Raw genomic sequence first — 10,592 nt, forward strand, 5'->3', positions numbered from 1 at the left:
ATGCCCCCTAAAGGGGGCACCTTCCACCAAAGGAGCCTAGAGACTTTATGTTTATCAAAGAACATTTCATTTGCATCAAAATAAAGCCGAACTTGCCATTGTATAGATTTCTCAAGTATCTTCAATTGTATTACTTTTGTTGTTATCAAGTACTTCTCAATGTAAGAAACTCACTCTGTTCGAATAAATAAAAATAATGCAATATGCATGTTTTTCTCAAATCATTTCATCTTTGCCATTATGTTCATTGATACTTCACTCATTTGTCTTAAGCAACTAAAAAAGGAGAATGATGAAAAATCAAAAACACATGAACTACTAACTGTATGCTTTTGGAACAAAGATCCTGCTGACGATGTACAGGCATTGTTTCCATTCATAAACACCGGAGTTATAAGGAAGTGAAACCCTCGTCAACCCCTTTGAGCCTAAGGAGTAGTAGTTTCTTTTCAAAAATACAAAACCCTCAATCTTAACCAGGGGCAGGTAGTCTTCAGTTAGTGCGACCGAGCGCTCATCTTTCAGATATTCCATCAGAGGATCAATCATATCTCACAAAAAAGAGCACAATCCACAATGGATGTCTCCTATTCACTAAGAAGAGGGCAGTCACAGCCTTTTCATCAAGTCAATCACAAAAGTCATACAACTTGTTCCCGAACGAGGCAAAAGAGAATGAAGAAAAAAGTATTGAATCATGATCAAAAAAGAAAGAAACAATAGCCCGCTAAGTCAAAAAGAAAGAAAAGCTTTGAAGCAAATGACTTAGGCAAAAATTAGGGCATATCCCGCTGGACAACGAAAACCAAAATCAAAAGAAACTTTTTGTCCAGGCAAAAATTAGGGAAAGCGAAAGACAAAGCAAAAGAAAAATCCTCCTAGGGACAAGTTGTTGTGACCATCAACGAAAGCACCAAAGGGTGACTGCCACCTCCATCAAAGCCATAAAGGATCCTCATCCATCACAATCCTTCCTGAAAGGCGAATACTCGTGTCAAACTATCTGAACGTAGGACTGGAGAACATCACGAAGAGGGGTGGGTTAAGTAGAACTTGAGCCTTAATCCTTTGTTTCTCAAACCGTGAACCCAGCCACGTTACAACCCTCAAAAGTCCTAATTGAGGCATGGTTCGTTCCGAGAGCATACAAACTATAAATCATGTCAAAACTGACTCCTAATGTTGCTGTGTCACTTGTGTTAGTATCAATACAACATTTTGACAAATAAAACTTTTTCTTTGAGATTAACATGTGCATCGCATTTCTCATTATCCTTTTCAAAACAGAATTGTCTCTAATCAGAGAGTAAGTGCTTGATACCAAGGAAAGTTCAACATTGAAATTCCATCGAGTGATCTTACAAGGGCAAAGGTTGGTCATCCGCTGAGCAAATATCCAAAGAATCCATTAAGTGGAAGAGTTCCCTTCAATCTGAGGCATTCAATCATCCCATGATCTACACTGGGGCAGACCATTACAAATCTCCATGATTCAAGCATATCAAAGTTCTATCTCAAAATATCATACAAGCTGGGGCAAACTAGCAACGATTCATCTCTTCATCTTCAATCAAGTGTCAGATATCAAGACAAGTGTCGAGGAGTCAAGCTAAACACCTCACCTTCACAAGGGCTGTCCTTCAAGCTATGACATTTCTACAAAGGCACTCTCCATCCATCCCTGGTACCTTGGAAACAAATCATTCCATTCATAATCATACATGCATTATACATAGCATTGCATTGTCATTATCATTTCTCCCACATGATCCAATCACCAATAAAACAGGGGCATCCACCCTACCTTGATTCTCAAACAAAGTTTCAAAACTCCGCCTGATCTACTCCACAAAGCAGAAACCCTGATCAAATCAATCAGTACACTGCATATAGAATCCATAGCATTGCATCTCCAGAAGTGCACAAATAAATCAAACATTGCATATGAAGCATAGGCCAAGTTACTCATCAAATGAGGTCCTTACAAGTATTCAATTGATAGTTCCACTGGATCACTCAGAGTTACCATTGTGGTGTCATCTCCCATAGTCAATCGTGTTCATCTTTCTTCAACCCAGAGTTGATGTTTTTGTGTTCAACCCAGAGTTGAAATTCCTTTCATATTTTAACTCCGAGTTAATTATCTTTTTCCTCTCAACCCAGAGTTGACGGTTATCTTTTGTTCAATCCAGAATTGACTTCTCCTTTTTCCCACTCAACCCAGAGTTGACGGTTATCATTTGCCTTTTCCCACTCAACCCAGAGTTGACGGTTATTCCTTGTTGATTTCTTCTTTCCCACTCAACCCAGAGTTGACGGTTATCTTTTGTCTTTTCCCACTCAACCCAGAGTTGACGGTTACCTTTTATTCAACCCATAGTTGATCCTTTCCTTTTCCCACTCAACCCAGAGTTGACGGTTATTCCTTGTTGATTTCTTCTTTCCCACTCAATCCAGAGTTGACGGTTACCTTTTATTCAACCCAGAGTTGATCCTTTCCTTTTCCCACTCAACCCAGAGTTGACGGTTATTCCTTGTTGATTTCTTCTTTCCCACTCAACCCAGAGTTGACGGTTATCCCTTTTTCAACCCAGAGTTGACGGTCATCTCTTGTTTCTTTTCCCTCTCACCCAGAGTTGACGGATACTTCTTATTGATTTCCCTTTCCCACTCAACCCAGAGTTGACGGTTACCCTTTTATTCAACCCAGAGTTGACGGTTATCTTTTCTTTTCTCACTCAACCCAGAGTTGAAAGTTATCTTTTCTCTTTTCCCACTCAACCCAGAGTTGACGGTCATATTTTGTCTTTACTCACTCAACCCAGAGTTGACGGATATTCCTAATTGTTCATCTTTCCTCTTTCAACCCAGAGTTGATTTACCTTCTCTCAACCCAGAGTTAATGTCTATCTCTTGTTTTCAACCCAGAGTTGATATTCTTACTTTCTTTCTCAACCCAGAGTTGATGCCTATATCTCGTCCCACTAATACTGATTTCTCTTTCCGTTCTCAACCCAGAGTTGATGTTTACCTCTTATTCGACCCCGAGTTGACCTCCCCTTTATTCTTCGACCCGGAGTCGACGCACTATTTTTCTTCAACCCAGAGTTGAGTTCTATTCCATTTCTAACCCAGAGTTAATTTGTTCAATCCAGAGTTGATACAATCTTCCCCAGTGGATTTGACACCATTTCTTCCCAGTGGATCACATCTCTCATCAGGCAAATTTTCAGGTTCTCTTGATATTTAATCTTCTTCTACCTTGAATGTTCGAAAGGCTAGCGCCAATCTCGCCTTCAGGTTTAAGATGATTAAATAGGGGCAGCTGTTGCACCCCAAAATTTGCCCGTCTAATTTTATGTTCCTCACTTCATCGGCATTTACATCTTAAGTCATAAATAAAATCATGCATTCATTTCATCAATAACTGGGCATGGGATCAAGGATTATGGGACAAATTAAGGTTTCTACCATCACCAGAGACTCAATTGAGTTAGTCCTCAACATCCTGCAACCTGGTTCAAGTCTAAGATCACTCGACCATTATCGTATTCCATTGTCTTCCTGCATCGCAAACCGAATCTCACATTTATTCTCAGCATGCCCTAATTTACCACACACAAAACAAAAGAGACTCGGCTTCTCATATTTGAAGTTCACTACACACCAGTCTCCCCCTTACTTTTCACTTTTGTCTGCTTCTTCAACGAAACACGCACATCGATCTTCACTCTTATTCTCATATATTCCCTCCAAAAGCTAGTGTTATTGTTTTTATCATACTCCACAAACTCCCCTATAAAGTTTTCCATAGCTCTTCCCAGTCTTTCAATCATCATTCCCGCCGGTAAGTTATGAATTTTCACCCAAAAATCAACGTGAAATAAAGGTATACTCTCAATCTGCACCCCGATGCGAACTTTCTCCAAAATTAAGAGATGGGAATCGAATGTCCATGGACCCCCTTGCATCGCTGCATCCATATCCAATTTATGAGAAAAATGAAACAGGAATAATCCATCTTTCGCTTCTTTTATGTTAACACCCTTCACCGGTCGCCAGATATCCGCAACTCTCTTCTTCATCGATAACACGTGAATTGGTCTATTGCACATGAATCGTCCTACTAATCACTAACGCAGATCCAATGTTTCATCTTCTTCCTCTTCCATGTCGAAGCAAAAACCTTCCTCTTCCCCCTCTTCATTGATTGATAAGTTTGACAGATCCGGTGTTGCCATAGTGCCCTAGAAAGTCGATCGTGTTGGAACGATAGAACCAGAAAGAATTATGAATGACGTTGCTTCTTAGACCAAGAAGAAAAATCAAAACCCTAGCAGAGCCAAAATTTTTTTTTTATTAACACTTTTAATTTTATTAAGATATTTAATAATATATTTATTTATTTTTTAGTTTAAATTTAATATATGGTTCAACCACGGTTGAACCGGTTGAATCGATTGAACCATAATTCACATATTTTAATGGTTCTTTTTTCGATTCGGTTTTTAAAACATTTAGATAACCAACATATAAACATGTAGGAGCTCTCTTAATTCATTTCATTTACTATCTCTTTTTATTAATTATTAATATGATTTTAAAATAATTAATAAAAAAAAGTTATATGACCCTGGGGCCTTTGACCCTCTTTTTTTAGCATTAAAAAAGAAGATACGGGACATTGAAATGCAAAAATGACATAAACGTAGAAACAAATCTTCAAAAATATCGACAGAGTAATTATTTGAAGACTCTAGTTTTGTTGCAAAAAGGATATAATTTTTGTCGCGTTGTTTTTGTCTCTCAGATTGAGAGACTGAAACCATCAGAACACCCCTCCAAAAACGGTGCGTTTTACTCTCATCGTTCGGATTCAAAATCTAACCCTAACACCATCGACGAAGCTCCGATTCCATCGATTCCGGCGAGACCAGATCTATCTACGGGAAGAAGTGAAGATCTGGATTGGATTTGATCGGTAGTGATCAACCATGCCGTCTCAAGCGGATCTAGACCGTCAAATCGAACACCTAATGGAGTGCAAGCCTTTGACGGAATCGGAAGTGAAGGCTCTTTGCGATCAAGCCAGGGCGATTCTGGTGGAAGAGTGGAACGTGCAGCCCGTGAAGTGTCCAGTCACGGTTTGTGGTGATATTCACGGCCAGTTTTACGATCTCATCGAGTTGTTTCGGATAGGAGGGAATGCTCCTCATACTAATTACCTCTTTATGGGTGATTATGTAGGTGAGTTTTTAATTTTTTTTCGTTTTTGTTTTGCTTTTTCAAATGGATTTTTTGTGGTTAAGATTTTGAGATTATGGATTTGAATATAAAAGTTTGAATATTTGGTATTGAAATTGAATTTTTGGTTATGAGATCTTGTTGTGGGAGTGTGGTTGTTTTATTGCCTTGTATGTCATAATAAATATTGGTACTTTAGTTATAGAAAATACCTTTGGTAGTGATTTGTTTGTATGTTAAAAGAAGGGAAGATTTGTTAGTTGAAAGTGTCGATGAAGCTCGAAATTGAATGTTATGAATGGATTCTTGAATTTGTCCGGAATATATTCTATATTCTGTTTGAACTTTGAACTGAGGTATAACTGGAGAGGTATCCAAATTCTATACAATTCCTTGGCTTTCAATTCTATCTAATTTCTAAGCCAAAGTTCTTAAGCTTTATTATGCTTTGTGTTGTGAAGAAGTTTGAAGTTCAGCTTTAATAAGTGTTACCTTTGAAGCACCCAAAGGTGAATTTTGTTGGGGTATCTGTATTGGACAAGTAGTGGACATTCTTAATCAATACATATATGTGGACTATTCCAGCTTCTTTTAATTGTCTATTTCTGATATGGTTTGAATATTTCACCGGTATGTATTTTTTACTGGTGAAAATTTATTTTCTGTTCTCTATTAAAATCATTACTAAAATATGTTTTGGAATCTTCTCTCTCACATCTTTATAGAAGATGCTTAAGGAAGGAGTGAAATTGATATTTGATACTATTTCCATTTGTAGTAAATATGCAAATGATTTTTATGGCCGAGTTTGTAGCATCTATTGTTTATTTTATATTTAGCAGTGTTATCAAATTGTGGTGCCATGGCGAATATACATGGCAGTTTTTGGGCTTGCCGCAATAGTAAATATCAGCCAATATTGCAAGTTTTTCTGCCATAATCTGCTATAACGGCGCCGTGAAGCGGCTGATATGGCGGGATTTTGGCTCTCCGCCATGGACCTCCATCGACAACACTGCTATTTAGTAATGGTTAACTAGTATGTAGTTAGTTTTGACTTACAAGTCTACAGTTGATGCATATCTATATACAAATATACATCATACAAATCCCACATTTTTTAAAGTCAGATGCCTGATATTACCTTTGCCCAATTGCATCTATTCTATTATCTGCTGCAATTTACTCACCATAATGCTTCATTCATGCAGATCGTGGATACTACTCTGTGGAGACTGTTACACTTCTTGTGGCCTTGAAAGTTCGTTACAGGGATAGAATTACAATTCTCAGGGGAAACCATGAAAGCCGTCAAATTACTCAAGTGTATGCACTATTTCTCCTCATTATATGTTTCTCACCCAACACCATCAGCTGGCATTTTAGTTGTTAAGCCGCAACAGCTTTTTTTTACCCGTATATGTCTAGTTTTTTGTTTTTGCATACTCAATAGAGATCAATTGTCATTGAACCATATATCCATAGGGTAAACTATGAAGACTTTAAGAGAAACAATTTGGTTTTATAGGACCATGATTGTTCTATTATTGTCATTCTCATCATTAGATGTTGATCTCTTATTTAGTTTTAGGGTAACTTTATGTTTCTTATTATTTTGAGCTGTCTATCCGATGCTCATAGAAACATTGTAGTAGCAAGGTTCCTTTCTATGTTATCAAACTCGGATAGTGGCACAGCCATCACAAAAATGGAGCCAGAGTGGCACAGGCGCAGGAGCAGCATGGGTGTTACTTTAGTGATCCGGACATTGATACAATTAATATTAGTAAACTCATAACTGCTAAAAACTGAGGACCCACGCGGTTCCAATTTGTTCCCGTTATCGTAGCTGCTCCAACTGTGTCAGATGTCTGTGCTGCTCTGGTGTGGCTGGGATTAGTTAGCTTGATTGTTTCGTGCCCAGATAACAGCTCTTCTGGCCGAGTTTGATAACATAGATTCTTTGTTGATATGAACATGCAACATAGATTACGTAGAGTGCACACTTTAACATGACACATTTAACTCTGAAGTAACATATATCAAGCTTGTAAGTAATGAGACACAACCCCCCTATTAACTGGGTCTGTGTTGGGAAAAATAAGAGTCGTAGAGGATTACAATTTCTAAGTTATTGAGTAACAATGGGAATCGTAGAAGACTATGAGGTAGTTTTATGGAGACCAAGAGCAGATTGACTTATGGGGTAGAATTGGATCATTCTTGGTGTGAAAGAGTTAGGTCCTCTGACAATAGCAGTTTCTTAAGGTAAGGTGCTCTTAGTGACACTTGTTAATGTTAACACCCATTAATCAAAGATTTGAAATTGAAATATAAAATGGTAAAAAACAAAAATCTCAATAGACCCTAGAAACAAAAGTTATTTTTAATACCAAAATAACATAATGTTTGTATTTGTTGCTTTTCCATTTCATTTCATCTATATCCTTCTCCATTTTCTGCTTCTAGGTATGGCTTCTATGATGAATGCTTGAGAAAATATGGAAATGCCAATGTTTGGAAATTTTTTACCGACTTGTTTGATTACTTACCTCTGACTGCCCTCATCGAGAGTCAGGTTTGAGTTAAATATGTTGCAGAACTTTCTTCTGACTAATTGTATGTCAGCCTCTAAATTCCGCATATATTTTAGGTTTTCTGCTTGCATGGAGGTCTCTCACCTTCTTTGGACACGCTGGACAATATCAGAGCATTGGATCGTATTCAAGAGGTTCGTGTGTAACAGCTAACATTAACGCCCTGCATTTAACTAAAGAATCACATTTGAGCTAAATATCTGTCTCATGTTTAAGTTGAAAAATACTTAATTTGAATTGCCACCTTTATTTAGGGGCTTGTTTCACATATTTCTTTTCCTATCTGGTTTGATCAAATATCTAGTATGTTACCAGCCTTGCCTCAGGCTACAGGTTCCTTTGGCTAGGATTTTGAAGGGCTTAGATAAATTCAATGTATTCATCCTTAGTGTCATGTAAGAAAATGAGAGACATCCGGTGAAATCGTGTGTCTCAACTACATCATTGAGGTTTTATTATATATGATAAGTAACAAATCAATATATCATCTAGGTAACCTAATTCTTGTAACTGTAATTGTGCATTTCAGGTTCCACATGAAGGACCAATGTGTGATCTCTTATGGTCTGATCCCGATGATCGTTGTGGTTGGGGAATATCTCCACGTGGTGCTGGATACACATTTGGGCAGGATATAGCTTCACAGTTCAATCATACCAATGGTCTCTCGCTGATATCTAGAGCTCACCAGCTTGTTATGGAAGGATACAATTGGGCTCAGGTGGATAATATTTTTTTTCCGTCTTTAGGGTAATTTCTTTATGCTGTTTTCTAATGACTTCATATTGATAACACCATTTTAGGAGAAGAATGTGGTCACTGTATTTAGTGCTCCAAATTACTGTTACCGATGTGGGAATATGGCTGCCATACTGGAAATCGGAGAGAACATGGATCAGAATTTTCTTCAGTTTGACCCAGCCCCCAGGCAAATTGAGCCTGACACTACACGCAAAACTCCAGATTATTTTTTGTAATGACTTCATATATCTGCTTGTTTGTAGTTACTGCTTTTTGCAATTACTGTAGATGTCTTTTTAAGGAAAGAGGAATTTCACCGTTTAATTGAAGACTGATCATCGACATGATTCTTTAAGTTGGAGTTGTTCTCCAGCCGCTGCTCATGCCTTATCTGCAAGAAATCAATAGAGCTGATCTCAGCCACCAATTGGTGTTGTATATTTTTAGTGGGGAAGCGGCAATAACATGGTTGGTATATTTCGTTATGTAATTTTTTTTTTTATAATTAAACCTCAATTTAGAAAACAGATTTTTGATTCGGGACAATGATGTTCATTTGAGACTCTTGAAGGTGCAAATGAAAGTGCAGGTGTTCAATTTTATTATGGTAGAGAGGGTTGAGTAGTTATGGTGCATTTCAAACATGTGCTGTGCTATTTTGTTTGTGTCAATGTGCTAAGTATTTAAAAAGGTAGTAGTAAAAAAGTACTTAAGGTAGGATAGAGTGACTTATCGATTTAATTGGTCGATGAGAATTAGCAACACAGTTTTTAACATATATTTTATAAAGTTCAAATGGATCTTATATAAAAGAGACAGGTGATTTTTAATCAACAAAAATAAGTGTTGAAGACTGTGGAATGAAATGAATATTAGGGAAATGCTTGAGTTACAAAGCACTCAAGTGATCTCATTATATACAATCAAGAGAGTAATTACATGATTAAGATTGAAGCTATTTCCTAGGTACACGTATGTAATTTACAAGGCATAGATTCCTAGACCCCTAGATACATGAATAGGCACTTAAATTATATTTCCAATAATTCCAATAATTGGAATAATTCCACTAATTCCAACACTCCCCCTCAAGTTGGTGAATGGATATCAATCATTCCCAACTTGCAAGTCAGTTGATTGAAACGATCAGGTGGCAAGCCCTTTGTCAACACATCTGCTAGTTGATGTCCAGAAGGAATATAAGATGTAGCTATTAAACCACTATCTAGTTTTTCCTTAATGAAATGGCGGTCAATTTCTATATGTTTTGTCCTGTCATGCTGAACAGGATTATGAGCAATACTTATTGCTGACTTGTTATCACATAACAACTTCATAGGCCCTTCACATTGTATTTTCAAATCATTTAGAATGATCTTTATCCAGAGTAATTCACAGATTCCTTGTGCCAAAGCCCGAAATTCTGCTTCAGCACTTGATCGAGCAACTACATTTTGTTTCTTACTTCTCCATGTGACAAGATTTCCACACAAGAGGGTGCAAAATCCCGAAGTGGATCTTCTATCACTTATCGATCCTGCATAGTCAGCATCGGTGTAGGCTTCTATAGTTAAGTTTCCGCCTCTTTTGAACAATAGTCCTCTTCCCGGAGTAGTTTTGAGATATTGTAAAATGTGATCAGCCGCTTGTAAGTGTCGCATCCTTGGGTCATGCATAAATTGGCTCACCACACTGACCGCATACGCCAAGTCAGGTCTAGTGTGTGCCAGGTAAATCAACTTCCCAACCAATCTTTGATATTGAATTTTGTCAACTTTGGCACTCTCTTCTTCAAGGCTCAACTTGTGGTTTTGCTCTATAGGAACACTTGAAGGTTTGCATCCTAATTTCCCTGTTTCCTGCAAGAGATCGAGTACATACTTCCTCTGAGAAATGAAAATGCCTTGATTCGAGTAGGCAACCTCAATTCCCAAGAAGTATTTGAGTTGTCCAAGGTCCTTCATTTCAAATTCTACCGATAGTTTTTCCTGTAGCAATTGTCTCTCTATC

At 37.6% G+C, this 10,592-nt stretch overlaps 2 protein-coding genes across 2 annotated transcripts; one reads left to right on the top strand and one right to left on the bottom strand.

The window, feature by feature from the left end:
* Positions 1 to 3,659: 3,659 nt before the first annotated feature.
* Positions 3,660 to 4,241, bottom strand: LOC131625555 (uncharacterized). Its single transcript, XM_058896408.1, has 2 exons — positions 4,139 to 4,241; positions 3,660 to 3,973 (listed from the first exon to the last, which is right to left on the bottom strand). Exons 1-2 carry the CDS (start codon positions 4,239 to 4,241, stop codon positions 3,660 to 3,662), a joined length of 417 nt encoding a protein of 138 aa, XP_058752391.1.
* Positions 4,242 to 4,701: 460 nt separating this feature from the next.
* LOC131625541 (serine/threonine-protein phosphatase PP2A catalytic subunit-like) lies at positions 4,702 to 9,184 on the top strand. The gene is made up of 6 exons (XM_058896395.1): positions 4,702 to 5,247; positions 6,456 to 6,570; positions 7,714 to 7,822; positions 7,898 to 7,975; positions 8,371 to 8,562; positions 8,645 to 9,184. The coding sequence occupies exons 1-6, from the start codon at positions 4,995 to 4,997 to the stop codon at positions 8,816 to 8,818; spliced, it is 921 nt and encodes a 306-aa protein (XP_058752378.1). The 5' UTR covers positions 4,702 to 4,994; the 3' UTR covers positions 8,819 to 9,184.
* The last annotated feature ends 1,408 nt before the right edge of the window (positions 9,185 to 10,592 follow it).

The sequence above is a fragment of the Vicia villosa genome, unplaced genomic scaffold (genome assembly GCF_029867415.1).
Source record: "Vicia villosa cultivar HV-30 ecotype Madison, WI unplaced genomic scaffold, Vvil1.0 ctg.000219F_1_1, whole genome shotgun sequence".
Classification (NCBI taxonomy): domain Eukaryota; kingdom Viridiplantae; phylum Streptophyta; class Magnoliopsida; order Fabales; family Fabaceae; genus Vicia; species Vicia villosa.